Source organism: Eleutherodactylus coqui, chromosome 1, assembly GCF_035609145.1.
Source record: "Eleutherodactylus coqui strain aEleCoq1 chromosome 1, aEleCoq1.hap1, whole genome shotgun sequence".
Lineage (NCBI taxonomy): Eukaryota > Metazoa > Chordata > Amphibia > Anura > Eleutherodactylidae > Eleutherodactylus > Eleutherodactylus coqui.
Window position 1 is genome coordinate 185,209,606 of NC_089837.1, and position 20,746 is coordinate 185,230,351.

Below are 20,746 nucleotides of genomic sequence, written 5' to 3' on the forward strand. Positions count from 1 at the left end.
ACTCAGTCTGGTTTCATTAGCAGAGCGGAGAGCCCGGGATGGTTGATGGATTGAGATGAGGGAGGCGATATAGGGGGGCGCTGCACTGTGGAGGGCTTTGTGGATGAAGGTGGCAAGTTTAAATTGAATTCTGTATTTAACGGGCAGCCAGTGCAGTGACTGGCACAGGGCAGAGGCGTCCGAGTAGCGGCTGGACAGGAAGATGAGCTTGGCTGCCGCATTCAGGATGGATTGGAGAGGGTAGAGTCTGGTGCAGGGGAGGCCAATCAGCAACGAGTTGCAATAATCGAGCTGGAAGTGGATGAGGGCAACAGTAAGCGTTTTTAGCGTGTCCACAGTGAGAAAAGAGCGGATTCTTGCGATGTTCTTGAGGGGCAGCTGACATGTTCGGGCGAGAGACTGGATATAGGGGGTAAAAGAGAGATCAGAATCGAATATGACCCCAAGGCAGCGGGCATGTTGTCTAGGAGTTATGGTGGCGCCACACACTGAGATGGAGATGTCAGGATGAGGTCAGTTAGTGGAGGGTGGAAATACCAGTAAGTCAGTTTTAGAGAGGTTTAGTTTTAGGTAGAGAGAGGACATAGTGTTAGAGACAGCGGACAGACAGTCGGTGATGTTTTGGAGTAAAGGTGCAGAGATGTCACGGGAAGAGGTATATAGCTGGGTGTCGTCAGCATAGATGTGGTATTGGAGGTCAAATCTCCTGATGGTTTGTCCAATAGGGGCTGTGTAGATAGAGAAAAGGAGGGGGCCGAGGACCGAGCCCTGGGGGACCCCAACAGCAAGGGGAAGAGGAGGGGAGGTAGAGCCAGCAAAGGAGACACTGAAAGAGTGGTCAGATATGTAGGATAGATATGCCATTTTTTCTAATGTACATTTTTGTTAAGCCAATAATTGCCCTATAAGTCTGTAATCATGCAGAATGGCTTTTTAATAATGTGTTTAATAATTATGTATCCTTTTCTTTCTTTATGAATTTTTTCCTTGTGACATCTGTCACCTTTTGCACCCCATATAATTTATACTGTTATTTTTAACATTTCACTGTTATTCAATAGACTTGTGCTTGAAAAAAAGAGCAGTTTTAGCTCTGAAACGCATTGTACTCTATATCTTTGTTAATAAATATTTACTTTCTATAAGTACTAAGGGCCTGAGACCACACACGCAGATGTCTCCACATATGCAGCTCAATGCCTCTGCATTGGTCTATAATAGAGCTGTAGTGTATTAATAAGGCTGTGGTGAGTTAGGTTGCATGGTCTGAGGGGAGCTCCACTAGCCACATCATAGGGAAGTGGGGAACTGTACAGACACTATCAGGTTAGTATAAGTGTGACTATCTAGATACTCAGCTATCACTGACTGACTGATGGCAATAGCAATCAGTCAGAAATTTGTCTATTAGGCCTCATGTCCACGGGCAAAAGAAGAATTAAAATCCGCAGCGGATTTTAACTCTTCTCCCGCCCGCGGATCCGCATCCCATAGGGATGCATTGACCACCCGCGGGTAGATAAATACTGGCAGATGGTCAATAAAAGTGATTTTTCAAAAAATGGAGCATGAAAAAATCTGGACCATGCTCCATTTTCATGCGGGTCTTTCGCAGGGACGGCTCCCGCAGGCTTCTATTGGAGCCTATGGAAGCCGTCCGGATCTGCGGGAGACCAAAATCGGAATTTACTCACCTGCTCCGGATCTTTCCTTCGCCGCGGCTTCATCTTCTCTCCGTCGTGGCCGGATCTTTTTTCTTCAGGACGGCGCATGCGCGGGGCAGGCAACCGACGTGCCCTACGCACCCGCCGAGCCGAAGAAAGAAGATCCGGCTGCGACGGAGAGAAGATGAAGCCGCGGCGAAGGGAAGATGCGGAGCGGGCGAGAGGTGAGTTAATTCTTATTTTTATGCCTCATGTCCGCGGGGCAGGAGGGACCCGCTACGGATTCTACATGGAGAATCTGTAGCGGGCCTGATTTTCCCCGTGGACATGAGGCCTTAGGTTTTTGGTCTGTCGGATTGTCAACGCATTTCTGCAGCGTTATACACTCACTGCTTCATCAGGACAGTTGTAACACATAAGTCTACTAAGTGGTAATTATTTTCTAACACTTAGTGATAACATACAAACATAGGGCATATGCAGTATAGCCCGATATAGAGCCGCAGGGCATGAAGGCTCGATACAAACTGACAGACCTATAGGGCCCGTGTCTACAGTGCATTTTTTTTTGTGCTGTGGAAATTATAGGTTGACAAATACATCAATTGACAGCCTACACCAGCACACAAAAATATAAGATATTGCACTGTAGCCCAATTTAGGGTTCTGGATTCATTATAGATATGGAGTAGATATATTATTTACTAGTCCTTTATCTATTTTTTTTCCTCTAAGTATATGTGTGTCTGTCCCAGTGGGTCTTCTTATCTTATTTTAAACTATATATTAATAAAAGTTAGATTTTAATTAATTAGGTTTCCCACAGTGATTATAGTACTACTACTACTACTACTACTACTACTACTACTACTACTAATACAAATATTAATAGTAATACAATTGCTTCTATTGCTGTGTTCTTTTATTGGACACCAGATGGCAGTAAAGGCAAGCCTGTAAATTATATTGCAGTACCATTATGTCATCACATGGTGTGATTTGTGGAGAATACTACTTCACGGATAAATAGTTTAATTGAGAAATAACTATGACTGTCCCTTTCCCTGACCCTGTATGGGTAGAATTTAACATTAGTCAGTTTGCAGATTCTGCAACAACTCTGGCTTCTCTAGTTTCCTCCCAGACCGCAGAAGATTACATAAAAGGCGAAGGCTTAGCAAATAACCGTGGAGCATTATAGCAGAACTTAGAATAGGGCTTCAACATGACCTTCTTTAGCAGTGAGATCAGCCCATGAAAAGATTATTTTTCTCTCCATTCTGTACCTGTGTCTTTACCTATTGTGATACTGAACACAATGATGTCAGAGTAAGGCCCCCTGCACACGGGCGGAAATTCTGCAGCGGGATTTCCCGCAGAATTTCCGCCCGTGCCTGCCTGCATAGGATTGCATTATAAAACGCAATCCTATGCAGACGGCCGCGATTTGTCTGCATGAAAACACACGTGGAAAACAAATCGCGGCATGTTCTATTTCTGTGTGGGTCTTGCAGAGGCCCGCACAGAAATGTCAGTAGTGCCAGACCGGCTCCACTCTGCGCATGCGCCAGCTGGCCGGCAGCCGGCGTATACCAGAGACGGAAGACGCCGGGGGCGGGTGAGCCGCAGGCCTCTGCAGGGGCACGGGTCGGATCCCGTTGCGAGAATTTTCGCAGCGGGATCCAACCCTGCTGTCTGCAGGCGGCCTAAGGGTGGCTTCACACTCATGCATTCATGAATGGGTGAGTGCTGCCACTGATTGGCTGAGCGCAGGGACCAATTAAAGGCAGCTCTAAGGTGTCATTCAATAGCTGAGAGCTTCCTTTGATTGGTCACAGTGCTCAGTCAATCAGAGGCAGCCCATTACTCTTCAAAGCAGTGCAGAAGAGCTGGCTGGACGCGGCTGAGCCCCGGCAGCTGAAGAAAGGGGAGTATTTTTTTTTAAAATTCTTATCACCATCTTTTCTTGTTTTTCAGGGAAGGGCTTATACTTAAAGCCCGTCCTTGAAAAACAATTACAGGATGCCGGCAGCTGGATCCCCTACTGCAGCTGTCATCTGTGACAGCTGTGGTAGGGAATTCTTTATTCCCCTTGGGGATGAAGAATTCCTTTGCTGCATCTGTAACAGATGTGGCAGGTACAGCAGGGAATTCTTTATTCCCCGTGGGGATGAAGAAAACATCTGCCGCATACGCAATGTTGTACACCCTGATTTCACAGTACATGGATAATCTACTCAGAGAAGTTGTAGCAGCGGAATTATGCATACAGTGATGGCACAATACAAGCCTAATAAGTAGGGTAATGTAACAGCACAATAGTAATGCATTCAGTGATATCATTATATGGGGAAAAGGAGCAAAATCACACCAAAGTACACCATTAATACACACGAAAACGTCACCATGAACCCAGTTTAATTCATCTGCCTGGTCCCATGGTAGCTATTACACCCAAGCTGTTAGGTTAATTAACTGAATACCAAATTAGCTCTAATATGTGTGCACTATAGGTTTGAGATAGGAAAACTTCATTGTGAGTCATAAGAGACAAGAACTGCAAGTGATGATGTCTCCCTTTAGTGTTGCAGAAGATTTGGTGCTATAGGACCTATACTTAAGGGCCTTTTACATGGCCTGATAATCAGACAAGAATGATCCTGGAAATGTTCCATCACCCAAATATCAGGCCGCGTGAAGGTGCTGCCAATCAACTGATGATCGTGAGTTGGTGGTCATATCTTTTATGTGACACATTAAGTTATCATTGTTGATGGTATATCTTCCCGTGTGACCGGAAAAGGTGCTGCCAACAATGATGAATGGAATGAATGATTGTATAAACAATTGTTCATCCCTTAACAATCTGAATAGGTCCGTGTAGCGGTATCGGGCTAGGGGCTGGAGCCTCAGGTGTAATAGCCACAGGTCTGGAGAGTAGTCAGGGAAGAGCCAGGAGTCAGCAACGGGAGGTCTCAGTTTGCAGTACAGATGGATGAGGTGGGTAGCGTAGTCAGAAGAGAAGCTAGGGGTTTGTATCAGGAGGTCTTGTAGCAATAGCAGAACAGCAGGCAGAAGTGAAGCTTGACCAATGCTGTGGAGCTGAATGATCACGCAAGGAATGAGTGTCAAGGCTAGGCTTTTATAAGAAGTCCTACTCAGGAACAGGCAGAGCTAGAACAGGGACTGGATAGTAAGATCTGGAAACAAGGTCAAGGTATTCAGGGGAACTTGTCCAAAGGCTTGGATTGCTCAGCAGGGAGTACTGCCGATCTGAGAGCAAGAGGTCAAGGGTTTGAGTCCCAACAAAGTCTGTGTGAAGGCCTGATAGATTGCTCATCGGCACCTGTCATGGAGCCATCCTTTAATATGAAAAGACCCTTACACTTTAAGAAATGGTTATAAGATTGAATGAAGATATTGGTGTGGTAAGTCCTTATGTAATACATTTTAAAAAAAATAGCGTGCTTGTATGCCATAGCTTTATGTTTTGATAAACTGTACAAATGTGTGATTTTGTTAAATCCTTTTAATGTCCTTTTCAAACTTTTTTATCTGAATGTTTTATCACATTATTAGTTTTGCTTTGGTCTCTCATTTTGAATTTTTATTAATGACCAGTAGATTTTTTAAGCCCTATGTCATGGGCTGGACATTAAACTCAATGTCATCCATCTGTTAGTGATCAGTAAAGAAATGAGATTTAACCTTTTGTAAGGGAAGGGAGACAAAATTTTCAGTGGAACAGATTTTTATAGAACAGTTTGGAATATTTCTTTTGTTATGGTTGATAGTGTACATCAAAAGACACTAGAGCAAAACAATTAATAGACGCCAGCTGACTTTGTTTTATGGATAAGGTTAAAGTCAGGTTAAAATAATTGGCAAAAGTCATTAACTAGATGGAAAATGTGATGGCACACACCTTTTCCAAAATGTTAAAAATTGGTAGCAGATGTGAAACTCTGAGGAGTCACTCGATAGACAGATTGAATTTGTTAAATGAGTTTTTTCTATTAAATTTACAACTCCTTTTATCATCACCACATTTTTTTATTTGCAGATTTACTATGTACAGTATGTGGCATATAAAATGATTTCTTTACAGAATGCTTTCCTATCTGAAATCACTAGTCCCCTGATTTCTCCTCTCAAATGAAGCTTTTTAATATTCTATTTCCCCTTTCCAAGTTATTTCTCTCTAAGGACTCATACACATAACTATAGTATGGCTCTGTCCAAGTTCTAAGTTGTATAGAGCTGTACATGGCACGTATGGAAATGTATCAGCTCAAACTGTACCATCTGAGGCCATAGAAACTGGGACATGTTCTACTGAGTGCAGTAAAGAGGAACCATATTATTTCGTGGCTCTGCTGTGTGCAGGAGGCCATGAAGGTCATGGATTTCCATAGGCGTAATTTATTAGTGTTTGTTTTAATGCCTTTCTATGTTCTCATATGCCTTTATGTTTTTTGTTGGTGGGGTTAATTGGGGGGAGGCATTATGATTGCCAATTTAATGTGGACACTGACAGGCAATTTAATGTAGCATAGTCACTGGATAGATTTTGAAGACACTTTGTTGGAATCTGGTTTGGGAACGCTATGGCTGACTATGTTACAGAGAAAATGTGGTATCAGAAACATGTCACCTAACAATGGAGTAATAGATACTCCTTTACTTCTCAGTGACGTTTATTATTAGATAAACATCTAGCCTTTTTTAAATGCAGCCATTTATACCTCTTTGGGTAGGGCATTCTCTAATTTGAATTCACTATCTATAAAAACCCTTTCTATCCCTTGTCTAAATTATCTTTCCTCCATACTTAAAGAATGCCCCCCCCCCCCTCCTTTCTATAGTCCTTGGAAATAATAATTCATGTATCCGTTCTTTCCACTGACCAAACATGTAAAGAAGATCATCTCTAAGATATCTTTTCCAAACTGGACAAGCTCAAATTTTCTGGCCCGTCATGATAAGAGAGATCTCTGATCCCATTTAATAATCTAGTTGCCTACTTCAGTCTTCATCCCCATCTCTCAGTCACCTCACTGCAATAGTCAACCTCTTTTTCCTCTGATGTCTTTCACTTCCCTTTTAACCCCTTAAGGACCAAGCTATTGTGTACCTTAAGGACCAGACACTTTTTAGGGATTTTACCCATGTGGCAGTTTTACTGCCGTATTTTGTTTCCTTTAGCTACCAAAATTATTTTTACTGTGTTTTTTTTCCCGTGACATATAGGGCGATTTTTTAAATTTCTTTTTCACATTTTTTAGTTTTATTAGGGGTAAAATATAGTTTTTTTTAATTTAGTATATTTATGCTAAAATAAAGTATAGGAATGGGTTCCTCTATTTATTTCAGACGTTTTGATATATAATATGTATGGTTTTGGATTACAGGGCGCATACGGCGACGGTTTTGGTTGGCGTCGGCCTTGTGTTATTTTCTTTCTAATGTATGTATTGTTGTTTTATTCTGTAATTTTGTTTTACTGATGTATACAATTATGTTTTTTAATATCTATGTCCCCCATGACGTTATATAAGACCTCTGGGAGACATTCATTTTTTTTTTTATTTGACACTTTCCCACTGTAGCTGGGGCATCCATAGGAGCCCCAGATACAGAGAAAAACAACCCCTGTAGTGACATTAGTTACTGGCAGAGCTGGCCAGGGTCTAGCATGACCCTCCAGCTCTGCTGTAGCAGGGAACCCCGGCGGTCACATAACCCGCCGACTCCCGCAGAGGAAGAAATCCTTCCACTTTCACTTTCTAGTACACAGTGCTCATTGAGCGCTGTGTACTCAGGGCAGGAAAAGGCAGGAAGGGTTAAATACCCCTCCTGCCTTCTCCTCCAGGTTATCAGCTGTCATTAACAGCTGATAACCCATCCTGCCTCTAATTGATTGCAGAGCCAGGAAGCTTAAAGCGCCGCCGTAATTTTACTATCGGCAGGGTTTAAAGCCCAGGACCAGGCGCTGTATATTTACTGTGCCTGGTCCTTAATGGGTTAAACATGCTGTCATGTTCCCTTTACTAAAAAAATCATCTCTTGACTCCTTCTGTACTGCTAACTAATCTCAAATGTCCCCTTGATCTCTTACTTCTGAAACACTTGGTCTACTCTCATCTAATAAACGATCTCTTTTGTCTTCTTGACCCCTTAGAATCTGGATTCCATATTTTACTGAAACCACCCTTACTAAAGTATCACATGATCTCCTGATAACTAAATGTAATGACAACTACTCTTCCAATAGGATTTATTATATTATAATACACTAGCTTATCACCCACGACTTCGTCCGCGTGGAATTTGTATTTTTTAATCTAATCTGTGTTTTGCTCTATATTGAAATGTGGGGTATACCTGCTATTTTAATAATCCCATACGTGCAGCAACGATGTCTGCCCTCATGTGTCTGCCAGTTTGTGTAGGCATAACTTATGATGTGCATCCCCTTCCCTTTCGCCTCACCGCACAGTGCCGGTGGCGGAGCAGAGGTGCGCCTGTGCATCACCAAATAAATCTGTCTTGTCACGCTACCTTAGAGAACTCTATAAGTTTTCCTATGTTCTTTCTCAAGACATCAAGACACAAGCTATCTCCCTTCATGAAAGCGCTTCAGTGGTTTAGCCGTGAAAAGGTAACAAGCAGACAGTTACCTTTGCATTTATAATATTAGTATGGATGGCTGGTATAGGTTTTGCTTTCTTTAATAAATCATGTATGTGCATTTGCTCATCAAATTACTCAATGAACTGAGGCTTGTGTTAACATCTATGTTGTAGGCTTTCTTCAGAGCCTCGTCTGCAGATCCAACATGAAATCCCAGATGAAATAAAGGCATTGTAGCCAGTACTGCGTCCGGCATATGCCAGATCCAATGTTCCCAGTTTATCTGTCGTTTGGACTTTAGGACAGCTAGTGTGAACTTAACCTTAGGATAGCGTAATGTATATGAAAGGCAACTATGGAATGTAACACCTTTTCATGTATTTTTTTTGTAGCAACAACTTCATTATCAAACCTTCACTGTAACCCATTATGGTACGTATTCTTCAATCAATGTAATCTTAATAATATTATAATTTTATGAAAAAAAAGCACATTGATTTTATTATTTTACCATTTCTTTTTTTTATTTGCACAAAAGTTTTACCAAAATTTGAAGTTCTCCTGTCCATGCCAACACACCATTCAATGAAGACTAATTTGTTAGAAGGTACAGTCACTGCAAGGTAGGTTCTATGGGGGTTAATTACTAAGACGGGTGTTTCATGCCTCTTGATGAATGTGGTGCATCTGTTCCTGTCTATGCTCCAGAAAGTCACTTCTACTTCAGCTGTGAGCGGGCATGAATTTGAGTCATAATTTATGCTGTGAATTGTAGTATATTTTTTGGTTCACAGGAAGCCTCTCCCCCTCTTCCTGACACTTTTTGCAAATTTTAGTGCAAATATGGCAAGCACTTAAATTTGTAACTTTTTTGTGTCAGAAAACTCACATAAATGGTGTTATAAATTCCCTCCATCTGTTCTTCTTCAACACCATTAAATCTATCAGATGTACGCATCGCATATTAATTACTCTTAGGGCTTTTTTACATGAGATGTTGCTTCTTGTTGGACTGTGCAAATCTGAATGATAATCATTCAGTGTAAATGCTGCAGCGACTGAACAGCTAATGAAAAGTCATTTGCTTATTGTTTGTTGTTCAGTTTGTGCAGGCATGAAAATCATACGACAGTCGGCCAGTGTAAACAGGCTATCGTTTATCTATGAACAACAACCTATTTGCTGTGAATGTATGTGGGCAGCCAGATGCAATCTCTAGCCTGCTCCACCTTCATTCACTGAGCGATCATTGCTTCCGTGCGAAAGCACAAGAGAAATGATCACTGGAACGACTGTCAGGTGCTTAAGTGCCCAATAGTCATTACATGTAAAAGGAGCCTTACGGCTCTTTCCCACGAGCGTATATCGGACGCCGTTTTCACGACTGGTCGATACACGCTACAATCTGGTGCATTGGATTCCAATGCATCAGATCACATGGTCGTATTTCCCGCGTGGCGTAAAAGCGCCGGGTGTTGTTACGCCATCCGGAATACATCGGTCGCTGCACGGGCTCTTAAAGGAGCCAATGACAGCGGCCGAAGAAGGGAGGTGGGAGGGAGTTTAGCAGCATGACTGCTAAACTCTATACACCTTCTCTCTTCCTCCTCTCTCCTCCCCTTTGGCTGTTTGCAACAGGAGGAGGCAGGACAGAGGTGGAGCTTAACTCCACCCCGTTCCGTCCCCACCCATTGCAAAAAGCCAGAGGGGAGGAGAGAGGAGGTGAGCCGGCAAGGGGGAGGGAAGGGGAAGACAGCTAAGCTGTTTCTCCATGCCCAATGGCATTGCGGCCTTGGCCTATATGCTCCGAGGCTGTGCTGTCTGAATGGGCACACAAAGGTTAGATTTGTGCGTCCATTCACGTGTTTGTACGGTGACGGCGGGCGCACATAAAAACGCCTATGGCCGTGTGAAAGAGCCCTTAAAGAGTTTGTCTTAACAGGTTAACTTTATTCTATATGTCCTATTATTGTATGGACAACATACAATATAGGCGAGTCACCCATGTCTGGTACCCCTGATTGTCAGGGTAGCTTTCATATAAGGTATAGTTGTCTACTATAGATGGGACTCTTTCTTTAAAGTCATAACAGCTACAATCTGCTGCTTACACTGAGAAATAGTGTGAAGTCAGATTCTTAGCACCAGGTGTCAGAAACTTGTCATATGGCAAATCTCAGCAAAAGTGGATAATCACATTTGCTCATAGAAACTGACTGTACGCTGATTTAATAACTCTTTATTTTTTTCCCATTTGTATAAAATCACTTATCACAAACACAACACAATTATATATTTCTCATGCATTATAGATATACCTATGGAATGCCGGTAAAAGGGAAGCTGACTGTTACTTTACACTATAATACATTTTCTCAGAAGAAAAACAATATTACCAAACATTTTGATGTAAGTATATTTAGGTGTTCCAGTCTAGTATTGTTTTAAGTACAAATTATTCTTGCTATGTCTGTGCCTTTTCATATGTGTACATTTGTACAGATCTGTTTCATTATGCCTGAGGAAGAATCCCGAGTAGGATTTGAAAGCTGGCTATAACATCATGTATTTTTGTTAGTCATTAAAAGTTATCATATCTACAAGATCACTTAGTTCTTACTGAGAACAATCACATTTTACAGTCTATTAGAATACATTTTTTTCATTGAAATTGGCTTTCTAGTGTTATGGTCATGTGACGCTTTCTTCCAAACACAGAAGTGCCCATGTCCATGGATTGTTTCTGGTTTTGAAACTCAGCCCTCATTCACTTTAATAGAGCTGAGCTGCAATACAACACAACACCCTATGGATAAGGGTGGTGCTGTTTTTAGAAGAAAGCAGCCATGTTTTTTCTAACCCTAGGCAAGTCATTTAAACAGGATAGCTCATAAAAAATCAACTACATATAAAGAAATGTATAGAGCCAAATAACACTTTTACACAGGGTTTGAGCCTAGATACCAACTAGTGGCTAAATTGTAAGCAATAAAGAATCTCTCCTGCATATTTTATTGTCCTGTTTATGCCTTGACATTGCCCTGTTGTTCGCATGACATGCTGCATGCATTTTAGTTATATTTTGAGTACAGTGTATTTGACTTCAGTTCTTCTTTATTTCCTTGTATCATGATTTGTCATTTTTTATGCTTACAGATAAATGGTTTTTCAAAGTTTAGCTTTACTGATCTAGATTTGAAAAAACTTATGAGACATGAGGATGCACCTCCTGGACCAATGGATGTTGTTGCAATGGTTACTGAGGATCTTACAGGTATATTAACTCTATTAACTTAGGTTTAGAGAGACAGGGTCTCCAGCTCATCAGCTGTTATGATATGGAGTATTGCAAGCTGTAATTGTTTTCTTTTATTCTCTGATTGATGGATGGTATTACACTCATTGTCAAAAAAAATCCAGCACCTAGAAGTAGTTGTCGTTTTGTTGCAAGACTTAACATGCAGTTACATCTCAGGCTGACATGCAAGTGATTAGATTTGTGGTGTGATTAGATGAACAATCCTGCCACCTGAGTCCTTAAAAGTGGTTCTACCCTTGGCCTATAAAAAGGCTCTCAGAAGCTACTACTGTTTAGTGGACGTCTTTTTCTGTGTAGAGCTTGTTGACCACTAAACATGCCACGACAATGCAATCAAAGAGATTTCACTTAGTTAACAGAGTTTAAGAGGGGGTGTATTATTGAAATGTGAGAAGCTAGATGATTGTATCGATGAATTGTCTGCCACCTTGTCCGTTATGACCAGACTGTTGGAAGGTGTTGGTACCAGTGGATTTGTGAGGGCACGCACACAAGGCAACTAGGCTCAGGACGCCCTCGACAGACCACCAGTAGAGAGGAGCATCTGATTATCCAACAAGCATGAGCAGCTCCCACTGTTTTATTGTCTGTTATCCAGAGATAGGTGACATCATCGTTACAGGCCTTTGTGTCTGTTGGAACCATTTCCAGGTGCTTAGCTAAAGGGCATTTGGTTTCACGGCACCCTTTACATGTACTGCCTTTGACACCCACCCGGCATCACTTCCATTTGCAGTTGTGTCATTCAATAAGAAACTGGACTGCTACATAGTGGAATCGGGTTGTCTTCAGCGATGAACCCAGGTTTAATTTGGGCACGGATGACGGCTGTGTTCTTGTTTGGCGACCTAGGGTTGTGCACTTCACTCTTGCCTTTGCTGTGGAACAGCACACTGTTGGTGTGATTGTCTGGGGGGCCATCACATAGAAACAGTCAATCACCTCTAGTAGTAGTGCAAGGAACAATGACATCTCAGCAATATGTTCAGGACATCATACAGCCACATATGTTACCGCTGTCATGTCCACTCGATAAGCATTACTCCTTAGCGATTGGCAATTGTCTGGGTTTGTTTAGTTTATATGTTCCTGGTTTCTTTTGATTATTGGGGTTTTGTGTGGATCAGTTAGATTAAATCTAATGCATTTTCTGGTTTGGCATAAGAGGATGTATTTATAGCATTCTTTATATGTTATGCTTTGATATGTTATTTACTTTATTATCCAGTAGTAAGGGAATGTCTTTGTGGGATTGTAGTTTAGGTGTAGGTGATCAATTGGTGTTTTCATCACATTTTTAATTTTGATTTGTAGCTGTTACTGTTCTTTGATGTTGGTGTTCTTTTGGATTTGAACATTATATTACATGTGATTTCATGTGTTTTTCTTATTTCTGATAATATGTATTTATGTTCATCGTAGGTATTTTTATTTTTATGCAAATATTTTTTGTTTGCTTAGTTGTTGTTTTTTCAGAAAGCTCATATGGACCAAAACGTACAATCTGAGATTAAACACCTTGGACTGTTTGCTCATGTGTCTTAATCAATCTACATAATTGAGGTGTGATTTGGAGTCATATGAATTTTTGAAGTGGATTAAGCACTGTATCCAGGTGCTCCACTGGCCCCGTTTACAGCGATATACAGGATCATTTGTCTATAAATAGATCATGGGAGACGTCTCTATTTTGACTCCTGGTGTATTTATATGTTTATTAGGTGCCCCTCAGCCATATTTTTTCTAAACTAGACTAAATAACCCTAATTTTTATAATCTCTCTGGGTATTCTAGTTCCACCTATTCATTTATTACTTCAGTTGCCCTCCTTTGAACGCACTAAAGCTCTGATATGTCTTTCTTGCGCACTGGTGCCCAGAATTTTACACAATATTCCATATATGCTCTGACTAGTAATCTGTAAAGAGGAAGAACAATGTTTTCATCATGCACCCTATGGCTCTTTTGATGCAACTCATGATCTTATTTGCCTTGGCAGCAGCTGCCTGACACTGGTTGCTCCAGTTAAGTTCATGGTCAACTAATTCCTAGGTTCTTTATTATGTTAGTTTTACTTAGTGTTTTCCCATTTAGAATTTAAGGGTGACAGTTATTTTCTCTCATCAGTAACAAGGAATATTTGCCTGCCATGTGGTTTTAGCCCCTCACTTTATTTCCTGTTAGGCTCTCATTATATAAACGTCCTCTGATCTATGGTACTAAAGCTATCTAGTGGCAACAGCTAATATTGTTGGCATAAATTCTATGCATTAGATTTCATATGAATAAAACCATTAGAGAAAACAGTAAACACAGTTACATAAGCATGCATATAGACATATATAACAATTACATAAACAGGTCAATAGAGACATACCATCAGTGTTTTACATGGAAAGGAGAGAAAAACAACCCAATTACATTTTGGGTGATAGTATCATAACACACAGGGAGATGTATTAATCTTTTATTACTGTCTAGCAGTATTTAAAATAAACATTGCTACACAGTATATAGTTGTACATTTATCTATCAGCTAAAATTTCACCTTAAAATATTTAAAGAATGAATTGGTGAAGAATCCATGTCCAAATATTTAGTTGTGACCTTATATTTCCCTACTGAGTTTTTGCCTTTGCGTTAAAAAAAAAAGAAATGAATTCCTTTGGAACGTTTATTTGAATGAGTCACAAGTCTCCCTAACAGAGAGAGTGAATTATCTAGTAAGTCATCTCATAAGAGTGTAGATCAGCCCAAAATTATGTTGTTAACCACAGAAATCTGTGACAAATGGATTTTCCTTACATTTACTAGTTTCAGTAGTTGCAAATCAATTTATTAACCTTTAAAACGGCAAGGAAAGTACAACCACAATTACAAAAAAGTTGGGAACATAGAAAACAGATCAGAAGGTGAAAGGGAGACATTTTTCCATTTCATTAAAAAAAAAATTAACTCATTTAGAAATTGATGGCAGACACACATCTCACAAAACTTGGACTAGGGTCGTGTCTACCATTGTATAGCATCCTCTTTTCTTTTTACAACAGTCTGTAAATGTCTGGGAAGTGAGGGAACCAATTGCTTCTCAACAGTCCTGGGTCTTCTTTGCCGGATTTTTCATTTCATAATGTGGCAAATGTTTTTTATTGGTGAAAGGTCTCAACTGCAGGGGGCCAGTTCAGCACCCAGACTCTTCTTCTGCAAAGACATGCTGTTGTGATGGATGCAGTATGTGGTTTAGGTTTGTCTTGCTGAAATATGCAAGGCCTTTGCTGAAAGATATATTGTCTGAAATGGAGCATATGCTGCTCTAAATCCTTTATATATTGCTCAAACATTGATAGTGCCTTTCAAGATGTGTAAGCTGCCCATGCCATAGGCACTAATGCAACCTCATACCATCAGAGATGCCAGCCTTTGAACTGTATGCTGATAAGCTGGATGATACCTCTCTTCTTCAGTCCACAGGACACAGCATCTGTAATTTCAAAAAAGAATTTCAGATTTGATTCTTCTGACAACAGAACAGTTTTCCATTTTGCTTCAGTTTAATTTAAATGAGGTTTGGCCCAGAGAAGATGCTGGTGTTTCTGGATTGTGTTGATATATGGCTTCTTCTGTGCATGATACAGCTTGCTCTAGTGAATTAAATGGCAAACTGTGTTCACAGACAATGATTTCTGGGAGTATTTGTGACCCCATGCAGTGTTTTGAATTACAGAATAATGCCTGCTTTTAATGCAGTGATGCCTGAGGTCTTGTAGATCTTGATCATGCAATATTGACCGTCAGCCTTGTCCCTTGTGCACACGAATGTCTCCAGATTCTCTGAATCTTTTAATAATATTATGTGCTGTAGATGGTGGGATATTCAAAGTCTTTGCAATTGATGAACATTTTTCTGAAATTGTTCCACAATATTTAGATGCAGTTTTTCACTGATTGGGAAACCTCTGATCATCTTTGCTTCTGAGAGACTTTTCCTCTCTAATATGCTGTTTTATACACTGTCACAGTAACATAGTAGAAAATTGACCCTATGGTTGTTTTACATTAGTACCACTTATTTTCCAGCCTTTTGTTACCTCAGTCCCAAGTTTTTTGAGATGTGTTGCTGCCATCAAATTCTAAATGAGATAATTTTTTAAGTGAAATGGCCAGCACGTGCACCCAGCTTTTCCATCCTCCGCCAATTCCGACAAGCTCTAACTATTTAAGGCACCCTTTCCCACTAGACATTGCCTTATCAATTAGTCCTGTCTGATATGCATAGCTGCTTGCTAGTTCTGACTGACTCCTAGTTTGACCAATGGCTGTTCTACTTAGCTTTCCTGTCTTTGCCATTTCTGTCTTCTGCTTATTTCAGGACCATATTATATTTGTCTGTTGCCTGCCTCGATCCTTGGTTTGTTATATCGTTATGCAAGAATTTAGTTTGCCCCTGATCTTCACTCTGTTTCTCAACCATGTCTCGGTCTGCTCCTCTGCTAGCAGGATGCAGTTACCCTGACTAGCTTTCATCGGCTGTCACAACACCAAGACTGTTTCGTAATGGGATAAAGGGTTAATCCCAGGTGCTGCCCTCAGGATTAGCCCCAAACCAAACTGCTTTATGGTACGGTGGGTCCAAACCTGCTGTTCTGAAAGATTGCTCATGCCACAGGCCCTGCTGATTCTTGTCGGCTGAGACAAAGTAGCTGGCCAAGGAAATAGCGCAACAGCATGCACAGCAGAATCAGATATTCCAGTTCCTGCAGCTAGTCTGTGGTTGTCTAGATACACTGGATCCGGCCACTACCTCTCAAGTAGCAGTCCAAGCCACAACTTAAGTCACAGCCCAGGCCTCTACACAACTCAAAGCCCAAGCTGTGTCCACTACTTAAGCCACATCTAAGTTCACATCCAGATAATTCTTGACATCTTACACTGACTTTATGCTATAGTGGGGACCTGAAGACCTAGCATGTCTGCAGCTCCTCTCTGGGAATGAGGTGATCCTATTATCAAAAAACTGCAGACTTTCCCGTTTGCTTTCCACAAAGTCTTTGAGGAACCTGGATGTGTGACGTCTGCTGAATTTTCACTGTTGTGTTTACACCAGGGCTCCACATCTGCAGGTGCATAGGCAATGCAGTTCCATACCCTGGCCTTGGAGTTAGCTTGGAACAATGAGGCTCTCATGGCTACCTCCTGGGAGGGCTTAACAGGCTAAATTACTGACATTTCTGCAGTGCTGTATTAACATCGTTATACGCCCCCAGGCAAAGCAGTGCACTGAGGCCCCCTATTACAACTACTCACAGGAATAAAGCGGACAAGCGAGTTAGTAACTGTCAACCTAGGCCAGAGAACTGGAAGTCTAAAAGCCCTTTTACATGCAACAATTATCACTCAAAATGTATCCAAAAGGACAAAAATGAGCGATAATCATTACATGTAAACATGGGCATCGTGCACTTTTTGTTTAAACAATGAATTTTAGCTCTGCATAAATCCAACATTCAGCCACTGAAAGACAGAGCAAATACATTCCATTTGAATGCATTTCACTCATCTTTCAAAAGACTGCACAATAACAGTACACTGCTGGTGTTTTGCTTCGCATACATAATGAGTACACAGTGTACTCTACGATGAGGAGAACTATTGAATCTGCTGATAGATGTTTACTCTAAACGATGTTTAACACAAGCCAAGCTTAGCAAACAACTCCTGGAGGAAAAAGAAGAAGATTCAAGGTCCTTTTACATGCAAATGAAAATGATTAAAGTATTAATGGCCATTAAAGCCATTGTCACTTTATGCAGATACATCACTAAATCTTTTGTACATTTGAAAGATTATCTTTGCATGTAAAAGGACATTTAAGGCCCATTTACACTGAAAGATGATCACTCAAAATTTGCTCAAACGGCAGTCTGAGTGACAGTTTTGAGCGATCACTTTGTACAGACTCTTAAGTAGCTAATTAGCTATTTAAGAGTTTATTAGCATGTAAATGAAGGCTCCTGCTGTATGCAGATGACAGAAGGGGGACAGTTAACTGCAAACAGCTACTTTGTTCTCTGAGCTCTCAGAGGTATCCCGCTGAGAACTTCAAGCAGGATAGCAGCTGAAAGAATACTATCAGCGGTATCCCACTGAGAACTCAACATGTGGCACAGATAAGGCTCATCGCTGACTTTAAGCTTGCTTAAAGTCAGCGATGAACAAACGGTGCACAAAAAGTGCACGATGGACACACATTTGCACACACCGATTTATCGTTTAAAAGATGGCTTTTGAGTGAATTTTGAGTGATAATTGCTGTGTCTAAATGGGCCTTCAGTCTCTAGGGTCCATTTTCCAATTATAGATAACTTACAATAGGAATTATGGGTAATTTGAAAGTGAAACAGAAAGTGGCAAAATTAAAGTCCTCACACATGGCATAAAAAGATCAAAGAAAAGTTCATATCCCACAACATTATCATATATGATACAACATGTATTGAAATGCTTGTGGGAGCCTCGGGCAAGTGCCCATCAGGCTTATGCATTAAGATAGCACTGCTTTCTTGCTATTCTGGATAAGTTAATCTCCCTATCCACACAGATCGATAACCAGTTTTTGGAGCATCAGGGGGTAGTTCATCCTTGTTAGCCTGAGTGGTTTGCGATAGCTGCCACAACATAGACTACTTCTTGGATAACAGCCTGGGGGGGTGTGGTGCTTGCAGCAAAAACTGGATCTTGATAGTGGGGCTAAAGGGTGAATGCCCTCAGGACTAACCCCAAGCTAAATTGGTTTGTGGCAAGGTAGGTCCACACCCACTGTTCTGATAAATTATATTAATGTAATGCAATGTGCGTATCACAATTTAGAATATTTAAATGTAAACATATATTTACACTCTCAAGCCTGCTTTTATAAGGTTCCTATTTTCATAGTGCACATACAGTTCACAAGAAATTTATCCTTTCTGGTACAGCAGTCTCATAATTATGCTGGGCTTACAGCCTAGATTATGTAAGATGAGTAGATGGACACTGCAACAAAGCCCATTGGATAACTTTCATTTGGCACCATGATTACAGTATATCTCATTTCGTCTGGTTATGGGGAGTTATTTCTACAAATAACTTAACCCATGCTGTTAATGCTAGTCATAAAATATCAGTTTAACCCTTTCCAATCCAATTTGTAACCTGGATTTCCTAGGGGGCTTACTCTTTTTCTGCTGTTATACAACAGCGCTTTATGCAGGCTAAAGCCAGTACTGCATGAGGTGACGTGTTGGATAGGCTCCGACAGCAGAGAGGCTGGCAATGTATAGTAAGAGAAGCCTGACGGACGTTTTCCAACATCGGAGCTGTACAGCCTTAAATCATAATGTCTTCAGAGGTCAGACAGTGGATTGGAGAGGGTTAAATGATCTAGAATGTGACATAATCATGGTTATATTCATCCTACGGCATACTCCTGTCTGCAGTAGAAAAGTTTTGACCACCTATGATAAAATGTTTTTAGTGGGAATAATGTTGGTCTAGGATCTCTAACCTCTCTTAACTATGAGTTTAGCCAGTGTTTCCCAACTCCAGTCCTCAGGGACCCCCAACAGGTCATGTTTTCAGGATTTCCTCAGTGTTGCACAGGTGATGTAATTATTGTCGATGCCTCAGACATTGCCACATGTGTTCTTACTATAGGATATCCTGAAAACATGACCTGTCGGGGGTCGCTGAGGACTGGAGTTGAGAAACACTGAGTTAAGCTATTGTAGTGCATGGGATAACCCTGCCAACATTCAAAAGAACTAATACTGATCTTTATATACAATGCTGCAGGGATATAATATCCTCCTCAATACATGACTGTGGAAGTCAATCTTTATTTGCATTTGTGACATCACAAGGGTGCAGTAACTTACCAAGACAATAAGTCATTGCCACAACATTGTGAACAAAGACTAACAATGGTTCAAGAAACAGTGGTAGAGCGACTGTGGATTTTGAAAGAGCATAAGATCATGAATGCGGAAGAGGGTTCCATCTCTAATGAGTGAAAGGCCCTTGTACATGTATTACACATGTAATACCACATTTCCCCTGCAGTGATCTATCTATTCTAAGCTTCATTTTAAATATTGTACATTTTGCACACTATAAATAGTAGAGTTGAAGAAAGTTCAAATGTTGAAAACTGTATTAACAAATGAGATGAGAGGTCCCTCTTATAACTAAAGTTGTAAAACACGACACCTTTGTGCAATACTTAAAGGGGTTGTCTCGCGAAATCAAGTGGGGTTATACACTTCTGTATGGCCATATTAATGCTCTTTGTAATGTACATCGTGCATTAAATATGAGCCATACAGAAGTTATTCACTTACCTGCTCCGTTGCTAGCGTCCCCGTCGCCATGGTTCCGTCTAATTTTGGTGTCTTCTTGCTTTTTTAGACGCGCTTGCGCTGTGCGGTCTTCTCCCTTCGGCTCGGCTCGGTAGCATCTGCGTTTTGGCTCCGCCCCCTTGTACGTGTCATCGCGTAGCTCCGCCCCATGACGCGTGCCGGTTCCAGCCTCCTGATTGGCTGGAATCGGCACGTGACGGGGGCGGAGCTACGCGATGATGCGTACAAGGGGCGGAGCCAAAACGCCGATGCCACCGAGCCGAAGAGAGAAGACCGCACAGCGCAAGCGCGTCTAAAAAAGCAAGAAGACACCGAAATTAGACGGAACCATGGCGACGGGGACGCTAGCAACGGAGCAGGTAAGTGAATAACTTCTGTATGGCTTATAATTAATGCACGATGTATATTACAAAGTGCATTAATATGGCCATACAGAAGTGTATAACCCCACTTGGTTTCGCGAGACAACCCCTTTAATACTGGCCAAATAAATCTTATATTTTGCATTGATATACTGTGGATCTCATTTATCAAAACTGTCCAAAAGAAAAACTTGCTTTGTTGCCCAAAGAAACAATCATATCACAGCCTTCATTTTACCAAACCAGTTTCAGAAATGAAAGCTGAGCTCTGATTATTTGCTATGGACAACAAAGAAAGTGTTTCTATTAGACAGTTATGTTTTAGTTGTATTTTTGTTGTAAAAATGTAATAATTGTTGGAATTCTATAGGTGCT

The 20,746-nt window shown here is 41.0% G+C and overlaps 1 protein-coding gene across 1 annotated transcript in view; it reads left to right on the top strand.

Moving 5' to 3' along the window:
* The window catches only part of LOC136628571 (CD109 antigen-like), a 177,187-nt gene that overhangs the window by 51,960 nt on the left and 104,481 nt on the right, over positions 1 to 20,746 (top strand). The window contains exons 7-10 of the mRNA XM_066604580.1: positions 8,690 to 8,729; positions 8,836 to 8,920; positions 10,610 to 10,706; positions 11,454 to 11,571. Of these exons, the coding sequence (XP_066460677.1) occupies positions 8,690 to 8,729; positions 8,836 to 8,920; positions 10,610 to 10,706; positions 11,454 to 11,571 (340 nt within the window). The remainder of the gene's footprint in view (positions 1 to 8,689; positions 8,730 to 8,835; positions 8,921 to 10,609; positions 10,707 to 11,453; positions 11,572 to 20,746) is intronic.